This window comes from Misgurnus anguillicaudatus, chromosome 19 (genome assembly GCF_027580225.2).
Source record: "Misgurnus anguillicaudatus chromosome 19, ASM2758022v2, whole genome shotgun sequence".
In the NCBI taxonomy this organism is placed as follows: domain Eukaryota; kingdom Metazoa; phylum Chordata; class Actinopteri; order Cypriniformes; family Cobitidae; genus Misgurnus; species Misgurnus anguillicaudatus.
Genome location: NC_073355.2, coordinates 51,652,591 through 51,677,994, shown reverse-complemented (window position 1 = coordinate 51,677,994; position 25,404 = coordinate 51,652,591). Strand labels below are relative to the sequence as shown.

The 25,404-nt window shown below is 36.6% G+C and overlaps 1 protein-coding gene across 3 annotated transcripts; it reads right to left on the bottom strand.

Moving 5' to 3' along the window:
* Positions 1-265: 265 nt before the first annotated feature.
* On the bottom strand, positions 266-25,404 carry LOC129436812 (tripartite motif-containing protein 16-like). Of its 3 annotated transcripts, none has more exons than XM_073857829.1 (6): positions 23,978-25,404; positions 21,601-21,696; positions 19,225-19,437; positions 5,473-5,617; positions 4,626-4,685; positions 266-2,445 (listed from the first exon to the last, which is right to left on the bottom strand). In XM_073857829.1, the coding sequence occupies exons 1-6, from the start codon at positions 24,539-24,541 to the stop codon at positions 1,865-1,867; spliced, it is 1,659 nt and encodes a 552-aa protein (XP_073713930.1). In that variant the 5' UTR covers positions 24,542-25,404; the 3' UTR covers positions 266-1,864. The 3 variants fall into 3 exon arrangements, with proteins under 3 accessions (XP_073713930.1, XP_073713931.1, XP_055051044.2); XM_073857830.1 differs by lacking the exons at positions 19,225-19,437; positions 21,601-21,696; positions 23,978-25,404 and adding exons at positions 6,599-6,811; positions 6,888-6,962; positions 7,277-8,092; XM_055195069.2 differs by lacking the exons at positions 266-2,445; positions 4,626-4,685; positions 5,473-5,617 and adding exons at positions 16,178-18,009; positions 18,628-18,687; positions 18,998-19,142 and having other exon boundaries at positions 23,978-25,396.

Below are 25,404 nucleotides of genomic sequence, written 5' to 3'. Positions count from 1 at the left end.
AGGGCATTTTGTGCAACCCTAACTTTTGTGAAAATCACAAAAAACATTTAGTGAATTGACTTAATTGTAACTTATAACAATCAAATAGTACACAGAGCAGTGGGTATTCACTGCTTCACCCTTTAAAAATAAAACCTAAAAATAACCTACATGGGAAAAATTACCATATGGGAACGTTCTGTGTTTGTTGGGCTGCTCCATCCTGAGGCGACTAAAACTCCCGCATGAGGTACAGTAATGACATGTGCAGTAGGTGAGGTTACAGGGCACACATTTCACATTTTATTTATTGATCTAAGTCACTTCACTCTTATTACATGTACAACCTGAACAAGTCACATCTCTTCAGTAAAACTAAAATACATCTGTTTATAAATTAATTATATGAATACAATGTATCACAAAAGTGCTATCACTGAAAACAAATCAGATTAGATGATGAAAGATCTCTGGTGGAGCTGGTTATGGAGGTGGGATTTAAAGTCAGTGTGCAAATTCAAATAAATCTTTGATGTGTGTCAAAACTTGATTAGTTTATTTCAGAAACAGACTGTCAACTGATACAAAGCTGCAAACTGACACAATGCTTGATAATAAAATCCAAAAATTAAACTAAATAAGAATGACATGTGTATTGATCACAGAAGTAAGTAAGTAAAGTAAGTTTTATTTACATAACACATTTAAACACAGCAAAGCCAAAGTGCGGTACTACCGAGTATAGAAAATTAATAATAATAAATAAAATCAAAATAAAACAACATGGAAGACAATATACTAAAATAACACAGTAGTAAAAATAGATTTAAACACATAGGATAAAAATACATTTTCAGCCTCTTCTTAAAAACAATAAGACAACTAAAGTGGCAACTAATTCTATAAGCGAGGGGCAGCAACTGAAAAAGCTCTGTCGCTTTTGGTTTTTAAACATGATCAAGGGACATCGGTATGCATGTACTGATCAGCATACCTTAAGGGTCTACTAGAGGAGTGTGGAATAATAAGAGGATGCTTGATCATTAAGAGCTTTAAAAACAAACAAAAGAATTTTAAACTGAATCATTAAATGGACTGGGAGCCAATGGAGCGATGCTAAGATTGGGGTGACATAGTCAAATTTCTTTGTTCTGGTTAACATCCTTGCAGCTGCATTTTGAACAATCTGGAGGCAAGAAATGGATGACTGAGGAAGACCAAAATAAAATGAGTTGCAGTAATCTAAACGGGACATGATAAAAGCATGAATGACCCTTCTCCAAATCTTGAGAAGACAAGAATGAATTAATTTTAGAAATAATCCATAATTGATAAAAACTATTCTAAACAACTGAATTTATTTGCTTGGTTAAACATAATTCAGCGTCTAAGGTGACACCAAGCCATTTCCTAACATCATCAAACCAGTCCAACAACTGTTGGATGGAATCAGCAGCTTTTAACTAAATATACAACTGAGTATCATCAGCGTATAAATGAAACGAAACATTCTGGTCTCTGATAATATTCCCTAATGGACGCATATATAAATTAAAGAGGAGCGGTCCTAAGATAAAACTTTGAGGTACACCACTAATAATTGGAGCTGAGGACGAGGAAAATGCTCCCAATGATACAGAAATGGACCTGTCTCTAAGATATGAAGTGAACCACTGTGAGGTGGCACCCTTGATACCAAATCAATCAAATGCTAAACGCCAAAAAAGTACATCATGATCTATTAGCAGATCTAGTAGCATCAAAAAAGTGTTTTTACCAGCAGTTTTAAATGTTAAATGAGGCTTGTAGGGTTAATTCACCCTAAAATGATTGTTTTGTCTCACACAAATTTGAGATTAGTTAAAAATGTAAATTTATTCAAACCTTAATTTGAGAAAAATGCTATTTGCAGAATCTCAATATCATTAATAATGTTAGATGACAGTCTGAATGCCGAGCCCTCGTCCAGACCAAACATAGGATAGAGAGGTTGAGTGAATGTTGTCTGAACTCTGTGAATGAGGGTCATTGTGTCTGAGACGCTGTAGAAAGATAATATTCCTGCACTGTGATCCACATACACTCCTATTCTTGAGATGGTTGGGTTAATAGAAATAATCGTCTCCATGTTATTGTGCATGAATGAATAATAACTCGGGCTGCAGAATAAATTCCAGGATTGATCGTTACGTCCAGCTGCAGAGTCAAGACCATTTCCCTTTCTGCTCATGCTCTTATACGCCACTGCTATATCTACACCTGACTTTCGCTGTCCACTCCACTCCACCTCCCAATAACAGCGGCCATTCACACCTTCTGTGCAGAAAACCTCGGTCCAGCCGTCAAATCTGTCAGGATGATCCACATACGGCTGGTGTGAAGTTACAAGTGTACCCGCTTTATTCCACTCGGAGAGTTTAATATAATGATTCACTGTGTTTGGATCCAGTGTGAACTGATGGAAACCTGGTGGAAAGAACTCAGTGTTACACTTCATACAATATGAATAGGGATTGCTTGTAGGCCTAACCCACTTACAGTAACATGATTACATTGTGATGACGTATAAACCAGATTCAGTTAGATTGAACGTTGCTGGAATGTGGCGATTATGTACTTATAACCAAACTGGCACATTGTAAACAATCTCGGCCATGTTTGTTGCAGTGATGCACCAATAATGCTTTCCAACAACTCATTGTATTATGGATACTTTTTATCTAATTTAATGAAAATAAACACTTTTTTCCCACACAGTACAGAGGGTTCAATTCTTATGTACCATTTAAACTTTTCTGTTGAAAGAAAAAAAATCATTATCTTCTATTAAAGGTTCTGTACGTAACGTTTCTACTTAAACTAATCCATTTTCAATTGCCTTTGTGCGAATGTGTTGTAATCTCACATTAAAATGATCCACTTTGCGGGTTTTGCTATTACCTCTGAAAAAAAAATATTATTATTTTTATGTGAAAGTACCGGGCCGGATTTGGCGCGAAATCCAGTGACGTCACCTGCATGCGCGCTCCCGAGCCACTCGCCTCTCGCCTCGTCTACTGACTTTGCGCTCAACAGCGACGACACTGTCTGATAACAGACTGAAACGACCTGCTCCCAGCACAACACAGACTCCAACACAAACTCCACATATTGTGAAGAAAAGTTATCTGCTGAAGTTCGTTAGGCCAAACGTGAATCGGATCAACCAAGGACAAAAACACGGATTAACATTGGCAGGGCATATGAATTATGGAGAAACCTCCGCTTTGTTTTGGGTATAAAAACGGATCCGGAGTTTGCTTTCATCCTTTTGGACAGGTAAGCTAACCTTACTACAAAGCATGTCAAATATATTTTGATTATCTGCTTTAGTTTTTTAGACGTTATTTCGGTTTGCTAGCCTTTTCTTTAACGTGTTTGCCCAGCCGTCGTCGATCGATGACGTAAAACTGCGGACGCGTTTGTTTGCATGCGTCCGCTTTTTAAAAGTCTTTAAACTCGTACAGTCTGACATTGATGGAAACTGAGATTATACAGTGTGACATGGACTAAACTACGATATTGATCGCACAGTGTGGCAAGCAACAACCCTAAAGGACTATTTTAAATAGCACAGTATATACCGGGCTTTACTGTTAATACTGAAATTGTTCAGTGTAAGTTAGTTCACTAATCGTTTTCGTTATCTTACCGCAAATGTAAGTAACACCACATAACAGGCTAAATGCAGTCAATTAAACGTTGCAGTGGGAGTTTACCTGAGTTTCCAGCATGTTGTGTGATGCTTTCTCCGGTGTGTTAAATGTCAGTCTGGCCGTCGCTCATGAGTTCAAGGACGCGCTTGTAAACTTATTGGTTGCAATCTGAAACATCACCGCTAGAGGCCGCTGTAAACTACATACAGCACCTTTAACTGTGTATCCATCATATCCTCTGATAAAACTGCACTGTACCTCCAGCAGCAGACATTTTATTTTGATATCGAAGTATATTTGACATATAACCAAAGACTTTTTTCAAGAGTGGTTTAAGAGTGCTTCTATCAACCTAGAAAATGTGTAAAAGATCAAGTAACTTAGTTTTGGTAAACCATTCTCTGCAAGCATGTATAAAAAAGGTCATTGAAATTTGGCTCCCCTGGTGATGTCAGAAATGGATCTTATTATAATAATACCGCCCCTTAATTTACACTATCCAACCATGACACTGCCATTTAGTGCAGAGAGAGAAAATAATTGACAGCACAATTGAGTTTCAATTTCAACAAACCACCATTATGGTGATCAGTGTTTGCATAAGCTCATTTGCATTTTTAAGGACGCATCCAGAAACGGCACATTTTTTACTCACACCTACAAAGTGTCAATTTTAACATCCTATAATGAATTATCTATATGGTATTTTAAGCTAAAACTTCACATATGTACTCTGGAGACCCTAAAGATTTATTTGAAATCTTAAAAAAGTCTTGTGAGATGTCCCCTTTAAGTTTATAAAACTTTACATTTTTACGAATGACTAATTTTGAAGTAATTTTGTTGATCCAAAAGTTGATCCAACTTTTACTTTTTTCAGTGTAGTAAATGTGTCTCTTACTCGACTGAACTGTAAATCTGATGTATGATTGATTGATCTCAGTAACTTACATTGCAGGAATTCCCTCCTGTTTCTGGGTTCAGCAATCAAACTCATCTGGGTGTTTGTCACTGTGAAAACCAAATGACAACTGTGATTACATTTCATGCAAAAATAAAATCTACATCTACTGTATACACTCTAAAAAGTGGATCACCTTAAAAAATTACTTCAAATATTAACACCTAAAAAAATTGTTTCAACTTAAACTAAACTAAAGTGAAATTAGAAACATTTTAAGGTGCTATTAATTGAACAAATTTGATCCAACTTTTTACTCTTTACAGTGTTTCCATCAAAATATTTGTATGTGTATTTTGGGATATTGCATAAAAACTGCTGGATGGAAACACCAAGATGCACATGAATAAAAAAATGACTTAAGGCATATGTGCTTAATTGAGTCCAATACATTTCTTGTACTTTAAAAATATATGCGCATAAGCTATGATGTAAAAACATTTACTGAATGAATTCCTCTGTGAACATAAAAAAGTTATGTGACTTTGCCTTGGAGTTCAGTGGGACAACAAAACCGGACTAACCAGCAGACCGATCTTATTGCACATCATCTGAATGTTGTGTTAGTCATTGTGAAAGGTTTTAGCAAAAGTGTGTCGTCAAAAGTGTCTCACACAGTAACGTTTGAATAATTCATTATATACGAAAAGACCTAAAGTGCCGTATCCCATTGCAAAAAGTTAAATTTTATTCTATTTGACTCAATGGATGGAAACTGTGCTTTATACACAAATGTGTTATGCTATACTCTGAATTTGTGCATAGGTTAAATTAGCAACTTTGGATGGAAACATAATGATGCTTGATTTTGAGATTGAATTAATATCCAGTAGTTACCAGAAATCTTCTTCATCTCTTCTCTGCAGAAACGCTGCAGTTTCTCTCTGTACTGAGTGATAGATTTCATAGCAGCATCAAAAGAGACGTCGGGAGTGATATTGAAGTTTTCTGTAGATCCAGAGAGAGAAAGAGACTGGAAACTCTAAACACAGAGACAAGAAAACAGATGAAATACAACTAATGACACTTTTTACTGTGCGTTCACACCAGACGAGGTGGCAAAAACGAGATATTCGCACGTAGTTGGACGTTTGAACAATTTGAGTTAACTCGCTTCATTCAAGCTTGAAATTCAAGACATTTAAGACATATAATATATTGCTCAAATTGAGTAAACTTACCAGATTGATTGACACACTCCTAACTCACTTTCTTCCAAACAAGATCCTTTTAAAATTACAAAGATGTCTCGTATAGCAAAGATGATTGACTCTCCATTGTTGTTTTGTTTTTCTGCCTCCGCTCGCTTCCTGTAGTCACATCACTGCTAGAGCAAGCTCCTTATTGGTTAACACGATGCAAGAATCACTCGCACTTGCTGCCTCTTCCGCATCTGGTGTGAACGCACCATTAGTCGTGCTTCCATTTATGCAAAGCATTACTAGTATTATTGCTCAGGGATATTCTTCTTCCTATATCTGGACAAAACTTCGGCACGTAACTCAACCCGCGTGGTTTGTCGTAGACCCATGAAATTGACCGGTTTATTCATGAGAGGTGTGCTATGACTTTAATAATTGCAGGTTTTCAGAAAGGGCAACCTATCCCATAGACTGCCATTATAAAATTCGCAGTGATATGTTTGCACCACAGTGTCATAGAGACGTTGCGGTTGGTTTATATCATTCACGCTGGCAAGCAGCCTATAGAGTATAATCATTGGCCACTGCCAAGACACTCGCTATCAACCAAATACAGTACCGTAGCAACAGAATAAACAAAGTTTTATATCTCTGCATCAGAACATATTAACATTCGGGGTGAGTTCTTTTGAGTCAGATTAACATTTTTTTATATTTTGTTTCCCCGAATGTTTCCACAACAAGCACCACTCCACATTTTCTTCACAAATGTACCAATCTAGTTTTAACTGTAATCGCTGTATCTCCATGTGTTTATTTACCTGAAGAAACTGAAAGTGATCTTGTGTTTGTGAAAACGTCTTTATTTCAGCATCTTTCCTCTTTAAATCTTCAATCTCCCGCTTCAGTCCCTCCAAAAGTCCTTCAGCTCGACTCACTGCAGTCTTCTCCTGATCTCTGATCAGTTGTGTTACTTCAGAGATCAGTTGAGTAAACATCATCTCACAGTCCTCCACTGCTGTCTGTGCAGATCTCTGTTATATCACACAAACATTACAATCACATCTTACTGGAAAACACAATGAGCTTCAGTCTCGAACATCATCTCACCTTATAAGAGTCCACCGTCTCTCTGAGCTTCTGAAGATCTTTCTCTCTTTCCTGGATCTTCTGATGAACTTCATTCTGTGTTGAATTTTCAACAAATTAAGTTGAGTGAGCTTCATGTTTAATTTTAAGTACAATCTCCCGGCTTATGTTCAGATAAATCTATCCAATTGTGTAAGAAAACGATGTCATAATTTTATTAAGTTAAAGCAACAAGCTTTTATGCGCAAAAATTTATATTTGAATGAAACACATTAAAGTATACAATGCAATGTTGTTGGTTAGTATTTCTGAGATTTAATTACACAGAGTTTACGATAAATACATTTCTTTTGTAACAATTAACTGAAGTTGATGCTTAACTTAAGAATATGAGTTTCTTCAGATCTCACCTGTTTCTCTGCGCTTGCTGTTGATATGGATACAGTGTCATGATTTCTGTGTGCATCCACCATACACAACATGCAAATACATCGCTGGTCAGTTCGGCAGTACATGTCAATCATTTTATCATGTCGAGAGCAGATCATCTCCTGCAGTTGTCCGGTGGCTTCTACCAAGTTGTGTCTTTTACCTCTGAAGAAATTCTCATGTTGATCAAGATGAGTTTGACAGTAAGAGTTCAGACACATCAGACAGGATTTGATGGCTTTGAGTTTTCTTCCAGTACAGACGTCACACTTCACATCTCCACTAACTTCAATTCTTGTCTTCTTCAGTTTCTCCACCATCTCAGCGACCACCACATTCTTCCCTAAAACAGGTCGTGGACTGAAGGTCTTTCTGCATTGAGGACATCTGTAGATTCCTCTCTGATCCTCTTGATCCCAGCAGTCTGTGATACATCTCATACAGTAAGTGTGTCCACAGGGAACAGTCACTGGATCCTTCAGGAGATCCAGACATACTGAACATCTGAACTGATCCTGAGCCCATGATATACTGGCTTCTGCCATCTCACAAACACACACAGAGACACAGATCAAACCTAATGCAGCTTCACTACCTTTATACCTTTAAACCAAACAGATCACATATTTAATAAACAGGTTTCTCTTAGTGATGTGGTTTACTCTAAATACATTTTTCTTCTTTGTTATTCACACTTTTAATGGCAGCAGTTAACATTGCTTTTGCTGGTTTTGTACACTTTTATATGTTGTATTTCTTAAAACTGAATTGAAATGATTTCAGAAATAAATCAATCAACTTTCGCAATGTATATTTTTATTATATTTCTGAAATGTAGATCCCTTTTCATGTATTCTCCTCATTAGCTCAATGCATTGACTAAAAGGGTGCCAATAATGATGGCACACATATATTTAACAAAGATTATTATATAAAACTCTTGTGTTTGCAATAGTTGGTTTTGAATTAAAGCAGGTTTTACCAAGATTGTCAATATTAGTGGAGGGCACTGGAGAAGATTCTGATCATAGTTATTTTTAAGTTTTATTAATATTTTAAATAAGCTTTTATTTTTATATTTTTAGTTTACACTTTCATCTTGATTTTACTTTTTTATCGTATTCAAATAATGTAACTAATATTGCTAATTTAAGTTAAATGTCATTTTTGTTTCAGCTTCAACATAGACAATATAAAATAACAAAAGCTAACCACACTGAATGTTTTCACAAAGTATTCTACATGAAAACTATCAACAACTATAACAATGAGTGTTTATATAATTGTATCCATCATCTGTATATTTATTAAAACTTTGATCTGGACAAAACTGAATCATTGATGCTTCTGAAAGGGCTCAGCAAAAGATGAATGCTGTTGGATCAGATCTGGGAATAAGCCAAAGGAATAGTTAATTTACAAATACAAATGTTTTTCAACCTCACATGGTTTAAAACCTGTATGACTTCATTTCTTCTGTGAAACGCAGAAGAAAAAATTTTGAGAAATGTTTAGTGATTCTGGGTCCAAACAATGTAAGTCAATGAAGCCTGGAGGCCAATATTGTTTATCAAATACCAACATTCTTGAAAATATTTTCTTTTGTGTTTTGCAGAAGAAAGTACAGGGTGGGGTGCGTTTCCCAAAAGTATGGTTAGCCAACTATGGTCGCAATTCCCGTCTTTACAGCATAGTTCAATGATTCAGGTGTTTCCAGTGTACATTCACAAACTTGTGTGGTGTGAACGACAGCTCTCGAGCTGTGAAGAATAGTTCCTTGTTAGTATGATATGTAGACTTACATTGATCGTGCTTTGAACAAAATAAGCAAAGCAACAATACTTTCCCTGTGACGTTTTACAGGATTACACACAATTTATAGACATTTATGGTCTGGTTTCTGTGGACTGATGTGTGGATTGCTTGGGTTGTTACAAACATCTGGTGAAAATTTCATTTCAGTAGTACCTTCAGAAATATCTACTAAAAAATGGTGATGTGTTTAATACTTATTTTGCAGCCATGATGTGAAGTGATGTGCATTATTTTTGAATAATGCAACGGGCCAATTATTCCACTTATACTATTATTAGCATAAGACATTGTTTAGATGTTTAAGACATGTGACCCCAAAGTTCAACCCAAAATGTATATTTTATCATATGACGTAGTTGTATGTTTTTCCCCTTTTTTTATTTAAACCATTATGCGAATATTATAAACAATATTTAAACAGCCCGTATAAATGTAAAAATTATTTGCCAGTGTATATATGTCTGTACGCTGGCCACTACATAAGCAGAAGACGTCAGCAGCATGCGTCGTAATCTGCACATGAAAGCGCACAGAAGAGAACAAATTGTTAAATAAAATCATTCGTTTTGTTTTCTTTGTGCACAAAAGTGTTTGCGTCACTTCATAATATTATTATTAAACTATTGATGGCACATGGACCTTTTTGGCGATGTCTTTCATTCTTTTCTGGGCTTGATTGTGAAAATTAAACTGCAGTTATGGGACAGTCACAAGTCTCCCAGTTTTCATCAAAAATATCTAAAAATGTAATCTGAAGACAATCAAAGGACTTGGTGGTTTAGAAAGACACAGTGGTAAGTGATTTATGATAAGATTGTAATTTTAGGTTGAACTAACCCTTTAACCTCTTAAACCCTGAGGACCCTGTCCCGGGGCCAAAATTTTGTATTTTGACTTAATATAAAATATACCTTTAATTTTTAATGGTCTGTCATGGACCCAGTACCACATATTAGATACTGTTTGAAAGCTTAGAGTCTCTACTTTCTGCAGATATGCATCACTGTTTTTTACTGTAAGAAAGTTAGTTACACTTAATTTACACTATCACCCCCCCCCCCCCATATTTTTTTATATCATTTAATATTCACATATTTCATATTTTTCAAATATGACAAACATGGGCAAGTCTTATATCAAATGAAAGGTCTCACTTTCAGGAATAAGGCTACAGCGCTATTTTTGATCTATTGTCAACACATATCCAACAATCGTTGAATGAATAGTTAGGTAAAAAATGGTCTTTTGTAAATTTATGTGAAACATGACGTGAGCTGCCTCCAGAGGTGGAAAAAGTACTAAAATATTGTACTCAAGTAAAAGTAAAGTTACTTTAATAATATTTTACTCAAGTAAAAGTAAAGTTACTTGTCTAAAAATCTACTCAAGTAAAAGTAAAACATTTTAACTTTATTCAGAGTAAAAGTTACTTTTTTTACAGCGTGGAGAGGTGGAGGATTTTAGTATAGTTAAAAAACGACAAGGGAATATAAATCTCAAACTAGTTATTTTTAATTGTAGGAACATCTTTACAATTAAAGTGCAATAACAAAAAGTTAATAAAATAAAAAGCTTTTTTAAACTAAGAAAAATTTATGGAATTATTTAATGATTTTACATGTGAGTTATGCACTTTTGAAGGTGGTCAGCAGCTTGTAAATACAATCACTATAGTAAGATTGTAATTGATGTATTGCTGGTAACATACATTATTTTATTAAACTATATATAGTTTAAATGAGCATATAATGAGATGAGTGCCATATACATTTGACACGTTTATTATCTTCTTACTTCCCTGACCTGGGTACCTATTCTTCTCTCTCTCTCTCTCTCTCTCTCTCTCTCTCTCTCTCTCTCTCTCTCTCTCTCTCGCTCTCTCTCTGCAATGTCTAATGACCTGCGCATTCTCGAGGACGTTTTGAAGTTGTGTTTGACTTGACGCGAAGCTGCTAGACCTCCAAAGATAATGCGCATGGTATTAAAAACGCGTCGTGCAATTTCGTACTTAAGAGCATGAATCCTACCTTTCATAGAAATGAAACACTCGCTTCGCGTCAGTGGAAAGTGGTCCCTTAAATATGACCAGGGGTTTCTTTCATAAGATTTGAACTGAGGCGGGTCTGCGTGCGCCTGTCTCGTCCGTCTCCATGGTTCTTTTTGCGCGTTCCCCCGAGCCCCGCCCATTTACATCCGTTGCGCGTCTTTATCACCTTGCTTTTTAAATTTTTTTTTACTCAGTAATGGATATGATTTAAAATGTAGCGAAGTACAATACTTTAAATAAAACAAACTTTAGTAAAAGTAACAGTACAGATTTTAAAAACTACTCAAAAAGTAAAAACACACAAAAAACTACTCAATTACAGTAACGTGAGTAAATGTAATTCGTTACTTTCCACCTCTGGCTGCCTCAGATAGCACATATAGCCACAAATTATACACCATCTTTTATTTTAGGTCCTACTCTAAAAAATGAGTCCATTCACAGCATTTTCTTTGGTTGTGTGCATATATAATCCCTTGCTATTTATTATATGTGCAAAACAAAAAAATTATATTTATATGAAAAATGTATTTTCCTTCAGTAAAATGAGAATAACTTTTGAAAGCGACATGCTAAAGAGATCATTCTTTTTTTGGGTGTTTACTGTCTGCTGCTGGTAACAACCAGAACTGTCTGCAGTCTGCTAGAGCACCCAGAACCAGAGTTATACACTATCAGAGACAGTATTTATGACATAAAAAAAGAAAATTTGGTGTTTCATCATATGAAAAACAACATAAATAACACTATTTGTCAGAGACAGCAGCTTTTTATGTAACTTCAAAGGGTTTTCTTTACAATGATATAAAGATTTTGCATTTATTCCACTGTATGTGGTTATGGGAGCACTTCAAATATTTTTAGGTGGAAATTAAATACAAAAAGGGTATTATTCCTTCATTTAGAGTAGAATAACTTTTGCATAGATTATAATAGAGAAAAAAATCCTTTTTCCTTTGTAAGCTGACAATTGCTGGAATCAAACAAAACTATCTGCAGGGAGCTGAGGCACTCAGGGCCAGAGTTATACACTTTCAAATAAAAACCTTAGAAAAAAAGCATCAAAAAGCGCCTATTTATTTTTGTGTTTATTAGAGGACTGACAACACATACAACCATGTTTAGCACTTTCAACAGTGTTTTATGTAATTTCAAAGGGTTTTCTGTAAAATGATACCAAACTTTTGTATGTAAACCTTTGCATGTGGGTATGGGAAGCTTTTGAAATTTGGTAGGCCAAATCCAGGCGAAAATCCCCAAAATAGCTTTAGGGTGTAAGAAGTAAAAATGCTAATGTGAGGGACGTATGTATTTTCTTACATCTCATCTAAAGCCTCTGTGTTTGCAGTAATGGGAACAAGTTGGCCTATCAACATATATATATTAGGGCTGTCAAAATAAACGTAATACGCAACACGCAATTTCTGTTTGACCCACAGCTGGATGAATTGAGATGCAGCAAGTGACTGGCGCTGTTTAGATGAGTCGGAGCTTTTCATAAAAATAAGAACATTAAGCTCTCGTCTATCAAATCCAATGCTCTAAATGGTCATTAAACATCTAAAATGCACGTTTTCTGCACGTGCAGTTTTCTTTATCTGCACGTTTTTTGTGAGATGTACCGTCCCGAATCCATATAAAGCAAAGATGTGTTTTTTTTCACTTTTTAGTTTCGTTTTTAAAGCATTCAGAAATGATAGAAAATAGACTGCAGGACTTTCTTGAAGTTAAAATAATTATTAAGAGAGATCAAGTTCGGGATCTGATTGATGTTAAAACAGTTATTAAGAGTGACAAGGCTCAAAAGCGATGTCTGACGCAGACGTCAGCATGCACACAAACGCGCGAGTGCGTGACCCTGATATGTATAGACATCTAACACAAAATTACAGGTTTAAAAATATCTGTTTTGACAAGAATTCACGCAGGTATGACCTATAATCTGTTATATCTGAAGTGAATGTTTGGTTAACTGTTAAGGAAAAGTATCTGTTGTGTCATTATTTTAAACCCTTGCATTATCCGACCTACAGTAAGTGGTCTGTCTCAATGTCAAAATTAATCAATAAAAGAAAAACATATATGTAACATATATTGATATTGTTTTTGCTCTGCGTTAACAGGTATAGTTCTGTCATGCTTTGTCAAATTGTTCCAATTGTTTTGAAGTTTTTTAATAGAGAATGTTAAAATATAAATGACAAATTTTTGAAAATTTGCTCATCCAAACTCAATTTGCCAGCACAGGTCACAAATGATGCAGCAGCAAACAGAAATGGAGAAAGAACAAAGTCTTCTAAAGGCAAAAACATTTATAAATCTATGGCTGATGGTTCTGTTGAAAATGTAAACAGGCTGTTGCAGACTTACATTTGCATATAGCATATATATTATCCAAATCCATGCTGATAAGAGCATTAAAAACTTGAAAAGTGTAACATTTAGGTAAATTTAGAACAAATAAAAATGTGTGATTAATTTGCGATTAATCGCGAGTTAACTCATGAAATCATGTGATTAATCGTGATTAAATATTTTAATCTATTGACAGGCCTAATATATATATATATATATATATATATATATATATATATATATATATATATATATATATGTCACAGGTCGGAGCGGACCTCCCCTAACTTGAGTCACGCTCCTCTCTCAGTTTCCACCCCGAGGAGGTCCCAAAATGCCCCAATGACCAAGCAGAAGAGAAAAGGGATAAAATATATCAAAGTTTATTTTATTTAAAAGAAGGGAAGGGGAAAGGGGAGGGATTCTTAAAAGGGTAAGGTTCTGGAACTTTGGATCAGCTCTGAGTCACTTCTGAGTCTCACAGGGACCACAGGTAAGTCTTCCTGGCCTGTTCTCGCTTTCGTCGTCCACACGTGAATTGGGGTTGGGTATCTTTGACTTTGTCTCCCTCTTTGTGACTCTTCAGTGCCCTGCAGGCGGATACTCACAGCCTCTCTGCCAAGACTTAGAGGAGGAGACACAGGTAAATGGAACAGGTAGGTACCTTAGATTTAAAGCTGCAGGAGTCCAGATGGTCCACAGGTGGTTACTCTGGCCTCCTGGCTTGGGGCGTACAGGTGAATATACAAGTAGATGCACTGGCTCTTGGCTTGGGGCGTACAGGTGGGTATGCAGGTAGGTACACTGGGCTCTGGGCATACAGGTGAGTATACAGGGAGGTACACTGGGCTCTGGGCTTTGGCCATACAGGTGAGTATACAGGGAGGTACACTGGGCTCTGGGCTTTGGCCATACAGGTGAGTATACAGGGAGGTACACTGGGCTCTGGGCTTTGGGCATACCGGTAAGTATACAGGTAGGTACACTGGGCTCTGGGCTTTGGGCGTACAGGTGGGTATACAGGGAGGTACACAGGGCTCTTGGCTTTGGGTCTGCAGGTGCGTTTACAGGGAGGTACACAGGGCTCTTGGCTTTGGGTGTACAGGTGCGTATACAGGGAGGTACACTGGGCTCTGGGCGTACAGGTGAGTATATAGATAGGTACACTGGGCTCTTGACTTTGGGCGTACAGGTGCATATACAGGGAGGTACACTGGGCTCTTGGCTTTGGGCGTACAGGTGCGTATACAGAGAGGTACACTGGGCCGGGGCGTACAGGTGAGTATACAGATAGGTACACTGGGCTCTGGGCTTGAATGGGTTCGACTTACGGCAAGTGGACCGGCATGGATATGAGGCTTTAGCCCTTCTAGACACAGATATTTGGAGAAGACGTGTGGATATACAGCAACTTCTAGTCTTCCTCACTAGGACAGACGTCTGTTACACACTTAACCATTGATTTTACTGCAGACGAAGGAACAGTCCCATGGCGACACAAAGCCCTTGGCTCCGATCTGCAGGCTAACAGCAAAGAACACACAAATTTCCTTCAACAATGATAGCACTCTTGTGAACATGCAGGGAGGAATACAACACCTCTGTCGCTTCAGGCAAAGGAAGGTACAGGCCACTGCTGCTGCAATACTTGGACCGACACGTCCACTGTTGGTAACTCACAGGTAGGTAGGCCACGATGCGGGGTCTTGTCGTACAGCGGGCCGCCCGAATAAAACTGGCTCCTTCAAGCCTCCTTTCCTTCAGGCCGCAGGGCAAGAGGTTTGGACGTGGGCTGACGTCTGTAAACACTCACAAGTGCAACGTTATACACACAGGCAGCAGGTATACTTTTCCCACACAGCAAACAATCACAGGTCTTCCTCCTTCGATGTTTTTCCACAATGTTCACAACAAATCCTTACTTGTTACAATCGAAGAGCGCCACCACCAGGCGAGGAGGGGGGTCGACAGGTCTCAGTCGTATAAGCACAACAAAGCAGCCGCCCGGCGTCACCACTTCAGCCTTCGATTACCGGGCTCTTTCGTCAGCCTCAGAAGTGACCACTGACAACATAGATATCAGCACAGCACTACAACTGTCCAAATGTACACACTTCAGAAAGATTCACCCACAGCACTCCACACACTCATGGTGATTATGGTCAGTGTCACGACAGTTCGACCGAGCCTGTAGTCCTGAGATAGACGGATGACTGGGACAGGGGGCAGCTGGGATGTAACGTTGATGTCACAATCCTTAGCTCCTCCTTCCTCTTCTCACTGGGTTCCAACACTTTAAAATGGCAGCGATAAACTGAGGTGACAGTATTAACACACAAGCAGTATAGCAGGGCAACAGCGGAACGAATTCCAAACACAGCACACTGTTCCTTTAAACACTTATTACATTAATATTATAAAAATTAATATTTTTAAAATAATAATATGTTTTATATTTTTATTATATTAATATTATAAAAGAAAATATTGCTGCATTGTTGCAGAGCAGAAAAAGTACAGTATATACATGATCTTGTGTTGTGTATGTGTGTATTAAACAAAAACTGTACACTTAACCATGCTTATACTAATATCACAACTGTCAATACTTTTATACGACAATTAAACAGACAACATTTAATATTAAATGATAATGCAATCAGTTTAGGTTTGCTGGTTTTAGATTGGGATTTATTCTGGGCATCTATGCCATGGATAGAGCAAGGACAGAAACAAATCAAAACCTAATTTTTGATGAACATATCCAGAAAATCATGCATAAAATACATTGAACAATTCGCAAAATTTCACAAAAGTAGGTTATAAACAAAGTCAAAAACACAAGAAAGAATTAATACAATGTATTCATTTACAGTGCTAAATCACTGAGGACAATCAGAAAACATCTCAGATTAGATGATGACAGATCTCTGGAGGACCTGAGAGGTGGGAGTTCAGGTCAGTGTGGGGATTCAAATAAATCTGTGATGTGTGTTAAAACTTGATTGGTTCATGTCTGACGCAGCTGACTCTCAACTGATGCAAAACTGCAAACTGACACAATACTTGATAAAAAAAATAAAACAGCATAAACTAAAATTGAAGTAATCCTTAATGCTAACTACATGTGTATTGATCACGCAAATATTAGATTGCAATTTATAATTAAAGAAAATGAATTGATTTCTATAAATCATACACATTAATTTAATATTCATGATCAGCTCTCTATCCTGCACTGCTGTACAATCAGATTCATGTCAGATTTTGACTATTCATTACAAAGGAATATACAACTGAGTATCATCAGTGTATAAATTCTCTAATAAAGTCTATAAAAATCTCTAATAATATCCCCCAATGGATGCATATATAAATTAAAGAGGAGTGGGCCTAAGATAGAACCCTGAGGTACACCACTTATAAAATGAGCTGAGGAATTTGCCCAATGATGCAGAAAAGGACCTGTTTCTAACATATGAAGTGAACCACTGTAAGGTGACACCCTTGATACCAATCAAATGCTCTAAACACCAAAAAAGTACATCATGATCTACTGTATCAAAGGCGGCTGTATGATCTAGTAGCATCAAAACAGCAGTTTTAAATGTTACATGAGGTTTGTAGAGTTAGTTCACCCTAAAATGATTGTTTTGACTCACACAAATATGAGATTAGTTAAAAATGTACACCAAATGTATAAAAACCTGATTGATTTCTTTAAAGAGCTTTAAAGACATTAACATTTAATTCTCATGATCAGCTCTTAATCCTGCACTGCTATGCAACAAAAACCATGTGAAAGTTTGATCATTACAGCTGGCATTATTTTTAATTTATAGTATAAACAGTAAGAATTGACACTGATCTGATGAATGGCAAAAATCAGTGTGTGAATGACCTTTTAGGGATTAATCTTGCAACTTTAAAATGACAATAATGCAGCCAGAATATCAATATCACTAACAATGTTACATGACAGTACTAATGTTGAGTGTTCATCAAGTTCAAACATAGGATAGAGAGGTTGAGTGAATGTTGTCTGAACTCTGTGAATGAGGGTCATTGTGTCTGAGACGCTGTAGAAAGATAATATTCCTGCACTGGGATCCACATACACTCCTACTCTACGGCTGGTCGGGGAAAGAGAAACAATCGTCTCCATGTTATTGTGAATGAATGAACAATAATTTGGACAGCAGTAAAGACTCCAGGATTGATCGTTTCGTCCAGCTGCGCATTCAAGATGATTTCCTTTCCTACTGATGCTCTTATACGCCACTGCTATACCCACACCTGACCTCCCCTGTCCACTCCAATCCATCTCCCAATAACAGCGGCCATTCACAGCTTCTGTACACCACACCTGGGTCCAGGTGTAAAATCTGTCTGGATGATCCAGATACTGCAGCTGTGGATCAGCATATGTAGCCTTTTGTTTCCAGTTTAACAGTTTGAGGTAATTATAGTTTGGATCCATAGTGAACTTATGGAAACCTGATGGAAAGAAGAATAGTAGACTATTACATACGTTAGGGTAGAATTTTAAAATAAAAATGTTTCTGTCCCCCACACTTTTAACCACCACTATCAGTCGCAAGTGTGTGTTAAAAAGTGAATCATATTTCATGCAAGCGCATCTGTTGGTTTGCACTTCATTGGGAACAGCGCACTAATGTAGCAGACTGGGTACAGTTAAAGTACACAGAGTTTTACATTTTCGTGACAATACAATGTATATTTTCTGTGTGTGTATCAACAAGTATGCAGTTTTGATATGATATTATATGTTGCCTTGATATTAAGATATTATTAGGTTTACAGGTTTGTGTTGTTTGTCATATTTAAAATATAATTCTATTTTTATCCTGTTCTGAATTTATTATTTTTAATTATTTAAATAATAATAAAAACAGCATTTATGAGGGCACCCCCCTGCACGTGCCTGAAGACAGATGAAAGTGATGTGATTTGTCAAAGATTGTTTAAATCTCATGCCAAGATTTGTAAAGGTTTGGAGTTACTTTATAAGCTGCACTGTAAGGTTTATGCATCTCTCATATGACTGAACTATAAGTCTGATGTATGATTGATCGATCGATCTCAGTTACTTACATTGTAGGAATTCCCTCCTGTTTTCGGGTTCAGGGGTCAAACTCATCTGGGGTTTTTTCACTTTGAAAACCAAATGACATCTGCGGTTTAATTTCTATGCAAAAAATACAATCTACAGCTATTTCATTTTTTAAGCTATAAAACAAGTACTGTAAAAATTCATTGTTGCAACTGAAACTTTAAGTTTAATCATCTTGAAATTACAGTTAATTTCAACTGGCTTGACTAGTGAGGAGTCGCTGTAAATTATAAAAATTAAGTTGGAAAAACTTAAGGTAATAACGTTGAAATCCAAGTTAATTAAACTTGAAAGTTTAAGTGCAACAAGGATTTTTTACAGTGTAAAAATGAATTAATATCCAGTACTTACCAGAAATCTTCTTCATCTCTTCTATGCAGAAACGCTGCAGTTTCTCTCTGTACTGAGTGATAGATTTCATAGCAGCATCAAAAGAGACGTTGGGAGTGATATTGAAGTTTTCTGTAGATCCAGAGAGAGAAAGAGACTGGAAACTCTAAACACAGAGACAAGAAAACAGATGAAATACAACTAATGACTTTTAACTGTAATCGCTGTATCTCCATGTGTTTATTTACCTTAAGAAACGGAAAGTGAACTTGTGTTTGTGAAAGCGTCTTTTTTTCAGCATCTTTCCTCTTTAAATCTTCAATCTCTCGCTTCAGTCCCTCCATAAGTCCTTCAGCTCGACTCACTGCAGTTTTCTCCTGATCTCTGATCAGTTGTGTTACTTCAGAGATCAGTTGAGTAAATATCATCTCACAGTCATCCACTGCTGTCTGTGCAGAACGCTGTTGTATCACACAAACATTACAATCACATCTTACTGGAAGCTAAGGCAAAATCCAATTTCTCGGTTCAGATATTAATAGACCTATTGGCAGCAATCATCAGTTCCTACTTGGATCATGGGTACTTATTTTTAACCCTAATAAGACCCTTGGGGTCAATTCTACCCCCAAGCCACTTTTCTTTGTTAAAAAACATGGTTCCCTTTAACGCAGTGGAATAAGATTTTGTGACTTTTCCAGATTATCTGTCAAGATTCATATTAAAAAAACGTTCTAAAAGAGGCGTAAAATAAATTCACTTAATTAGTCCCTTTGGGGGTAAAAATGACCCCAATTGAAATGAATGGGAAATGCAAAAAAAAAAAAAATCAGTGCATCCAGAATAAATCTGAAAATTTCAACACAGAAAAGTAGGCCTGGTACTAGAGCACAAATGTTACATAGAAATACATGCTCAATCACACACACACAAAGGTATGACTGCCAAAGAGAGCATTTCTTATAGAAAAAACACCCACAGATGCAAAACAAAAATGTATAATACTCACACAGGTGTACTCATACTCATACACACGCACAAACAAACACACACAAACACAGACTCACACACAAAGACACAGTAAAACTTACACACACATAAAGACACAGACACACACACAGAAAGACAGAGTCACAAACACGCAGGCACGCACGCGCGCACACACACACGCGCACACACACTGACACACACACACACATACTTACATTGTCAAATTTCTGTGGCATTTTGTGAAAACAGACATTTCAAAATGCATCAAAAACTACAAAAAATTCTATTATTTGAAATCATTTTTATTTTAATGTCCTTTCTAATGTTTATATAAAGATAAATTCATAAAATGTATCACTAAAGTGGTGATGTTGAGCAGTTGGCCACATCCAGTAAAATGAATGGGTCTCTATGGGCCTCTGCTATGGCTGAATTCAACACATAACATCTAGATCAATTTCTAAAAACAATTTAAATCAAATTTAGATCAACATTTATGTGCATTTTTCATAAAAAAATAGAATTTTTCAGTCAAGCTAATAGTGTAGTTGAGGATTTGAGTGGTAAACGGGTATAAAAGTACTTCAAATCTCCCAAAACACAGCATTAATGTATAGATGGGAAGTAAATGAAAAAAATGACATATTATTTGTATGATTAAAAATGTATATATTTTTTGTTATCACTCTTTTAATCTCTGGGGTCATTTTTACCTCCAAGGAACTATAACTTATACAGGAAACTTATGAGGGTTAAATGATTTAAATTGTATCTGTCCGATAGATACTTCAGGATGTCTTGGAAGGGTTTGCGCTCCACAGCAGCCAGATGGTCACTGGGGTCCCTCAGGGATCAGTGCTTGGTCCACTCCTTTTCTCCATCTACACAACATGCTTAGGACCAATCATACAGGCACATGGCTTCTTCTACTGCTATGCTGGTGACCCAGATCTTCTTCTCATTTCGCTCTGATGATCCCACCATAGCAACACGTATTACAGCCTGCTTTAAAAAACTGACTTACTCTCTTTCTCTCTCAATGGGTATTGTTTCAGAATTGTGAAAACTTGAATCTTATCATAAGCACCTTTTGTGTTATTGCCTTCTTATGACAAATCACTTGATTGTATCCTAATCTTTGTAAGTCACTTTTCTGCAGCACTCAAAGCGCTTTACATATGAAAGGGGGAATCTTCTCAACCACTACCACTGTGTAGCATCCACCTGGATGAAGCGACGGCAGCCATTTTGCACCAGAACATCCATCACACAACAGTTTATGGAGAGAAGACAGAGAGATATAGACAATTAGTATAATGGGCAAGTTTGGCCAGAATACCGGGGCACACCCCTACTCGAAAGACATCCTGGAATCTTTAAGGACCACAGAGAGTCAGAACCTCGGTTTAACATCTCATCCGAAGGATAATGCTTTTTGACAGTATAGTGTCCACATCACGAGACTTGGGTGTTTGGATCCACACAGACCACAGGGTGAGCACCACCTGCTGGTCTCTTATCCAAGTACTCACCAGGCTCAACCCTACTTAGCTTCAGTGGGCAACCAGTCTTGGGCTACAGGGTGATATGGCTGCTGTTATGATCTTCATTAAAAGTCTCAAACATCATCTCACCTTATAAGACTCCACCGTCTCTCTGAGCTTCTGAAGATCTTTCTTTTTCTCCTGGATCTTCTGATGAAGTTCATTCTGTGTTTCTTCTAACTGAGTCTGAAACATTTAACAATAATGACTTCACATAATGGACTTATATCACTTTCAATTTCTTTAAAGCTTGACACGAGCGATCTGCTGTTAGCGTAAACATAACAAGAAACTAAGACTCTAAAAGAAACTTAAACCTGTTATTAAAAATAAAATAAAAAAGTTTTTTACATATGTTGATGCAGCTCAGCTAATAGAAATAAACAGATGTCATGTCATTACATTTTTTTGCCCTATATCTCTAGGATACATAACTTTAGTTTTTAGTATAACAACGTGTCACAATATACCGGTATTGTCAAAAAAACATATAACCCCCCCATGATTATTGATATCATGGTAATACTAAACATATGATAATGTCATAAATATTTCAAACTGTAAAAAGTGAAGTTGGATTAATTTAAACAAATTACTTCAACTTATAGGAAATTATGTTTTGTCAACTTACATTTTTCTATTAAAGAGGGGGTGGTGTAGCTACAATCTACAATAAAATATTTAAAGTAAACCATAAATCTGAACTAAAATTTTATTCCTTTGAAATAATGGAACTAATTGATCGTAACAAAAACAGCTTTCTTTCGTCCTAGCTACTATCTACAGACCTCCAGGCCACCACACAGATTTTCTTTAAGAAATTGCAGATTTCCTGTCTGAGCTTGTAGTGACTGTAGATAAAGCTCTTATCGTTTGTGACTTCAATATCCACATTGATAACCCAAAAGATGCATTAGGACTAGCGTTTATGGATGTTCTCAATTCTCTCTGTATTAAACAAAACGTGTCAGGGCCCACGCAAACTTGTAAGCACCCATTAGACTTAATTCTGTCACTTGGGCTCAATATTAATGACATCGAAATATCATCTCAGAGAGATGCTGTTTCAGACCATTGCCTTGTCTCATACATCATACTTCTAGATAGATCACTTGGTAAACACGTTACCGTCTAGGCAGAACAATAATTTCCATTACTAAAGATAGCTTTATTAGTACTCTCCCAGACCTGTCCCAAATAAAACACGCTGCACATAACCATGAAGATCTGGATATTTTAATAGAAACCCTCAACAATATTTGTTTTAGCACGGTGGAAGCTGTTGCTCCCATTAGATCAATGAGAATCAAAGAAAAAGCGCCAGCTCCATGGTATGACCATCATACTGCAGCCCTTAAAAAGGTAACTAGAAAAATGGAACGAAATTGGAGAAGCACAAAGTTAGAGGTATTGCGCGCAGCATGGAAAGAGAGTGTTTAACACAACAGACAGGCTATAAAAACTGCCAGATCTTCCCTATCTTAGTACGCTCATTAAAGAAAATCATAACAACCCTCGTTTCCTCTTTAGTACAAACCAAGAACAAACAGAAACCGATATTAAACTCCAACATAATAGTCATGACTTCATGAACTTCTTCACTAACAAAATTACAGTTATTAGGGAAAACCTTGAAGCTATGCAAGCAGCCACCACTCTACCCAATAGTACATTTAATACTAGATTACCACATGAACACCTTAAGTCATTTAAAGCTACTAAAATAAAAGAGCTCTCAAAACTAATAAAATCTAATAAAATGGAGGTCATCACACCACTGATCTAGTAGCCATCCTTCATCGTGATGCCCAGCCGATGTCAGACCAAGGACCACCAGCTGCCCCCATCTAATCTACTTATCTATGTATATATACATATTATGTTTTAATCCCCATAAATTGTAAAAAATCGTACATATTTTATATTCTCTATAGAATCAGCTATGTCTGGCCCTCTCCCAAGGGTTTTTTTTCTTCTCCTAGGACTTTTCCAGCAGTGTTTTTCTCCTCTGAGTTTTTTTCAACCCCTGGGGAGTCTGCTGACATTGGCCTAAGCACTCTCTTACATGTTACATTATTACAATGCACGCTAGTATGGATAATCTTAACCTCTGTATTCTGCTGCTTATGTTTTATGATTTTTCTGTGTTTCTTCTTGCATCTATTAATGTAAATTTGCTTTGAAACAAATAAACAATTGTGAAAAGAGCTATATATATAAAATCGAATTCATTGGACAAAAACTGAGAAAAACTAAATAAACAATAATAACAATTTATTTGACTGATAGATATCACAATAATACTGTTATCACATTGTCTTTCAGCAACAATAATCATGTAGTAAAAGTTTAATATCAAGACAGCCCTAATAACAATATATTGTTGCATCTCCATTATTATACACACAAGATAATTAAACTTTGAGTTAACACTGAACATAAGAATATAAGTTTCTTCAGATCTCACCTGTTTCTCTGCGCTTGCTGTTGATATGGATACAGTATCATGATTTCTGTGTTCATCCACCATACACAACATGCAAACACACAGCTGACATCGATTACAATAAATCTCCATCATTTTATCATGGCGAGTGCAGATCATCTCCTGCAGTTGTCCGGTGGCTTCTACCAAGTTGTGTCTTTTACCTCTGAAGAAATTCTCATGTTGATCAAGATGAGTTTGACAGTAAGAGTTCAGACACATCAGACAGGATTTGATGGCTTTGAGTTTTCTTCCAGTGCAGGTGTCACACTTCACATCTCCACTAACTTCAATTCTTGTCTTCTTCAGTTTCTCCACCATCTCAGCGACCACCACATTCTTCCCTAAAACAGGTCGTGGACTGAAGGTCTTTCTGCATTGAGGACATCTGTAGATTCCTCTCTGATCCTCTTGATCCCAGCAGTCTGTGATACATCTCATACAGTAAGTGTGTCCACAGGGAACAGTCACTGGATCATTCAGGAGATCCCGACATACTGAACATTTGAACTGATCCTGAGCCCATGATATACTGGCTTCTGCCATCTCACAAACACACACAGATCAAACCTAATGCAGCTTCACTACCTTTATACCTTTAAACCAAACAGATCACATATTTAACAAACAGGTTTCTCTTAGGGATGTGGTTTACTGTAAAAACATTTTTTGCATTCTTTTCATTTTTCTTCTTTGTTATTCACACTTTTAATGGCAGCAGTTAACATTGCTTTTGCTGGTTTTTTACACTTTTATATGTTGTATTTCTTAAAACTGAATTGAAATGATTTCAGAAATAAATCAATCAACTTTCGCAATGTATATTTTTATTATATTTCTGAAATGTAGATCCCTTGTCATGTATTCTCCTCATTAGCTCAATGCATTGACTAAAAGGGTGCCAATAATGATGGCACACATATATTTAACAAAGATTATTATATAAAACTCTTGTGTTTGCAATAGTTGGTTTTGAATTAAAGCAGTTTCTTTGTTCAGATCCGGGAATAAGCCAAAGCAACAATTAATTTAAAAATACAAATGTTGTCATCATTTATTCAACCTCACGTGGTTTAAAGCCTGTATGACTTCATATCTTCTGTGAAACACAGGAGAAAATATTTTGAGAAATGTTTAGTGGTTCTGGGTCCATACAATGTAAGTTAATGAAGCCTGGCGGCCAATATTGTTTATCAAATACCAACATTCTTCAAAATATTTTCTTTTGTGTTTTGCAGAAGAAAGTACAGGGTAGGGTGCATTTCCCAAAAGTATGGTTAGCCAACTATGGTCGCAATTCCCGTCTTTACAGCATAGTTCAATGATTCAGGTGTTTCCAGTGTACATTCACAAACTTGTGTGGTGTGAACGACAGCTCTCGAGCTGTGAAGAATAGTTCCTTGTTAGTA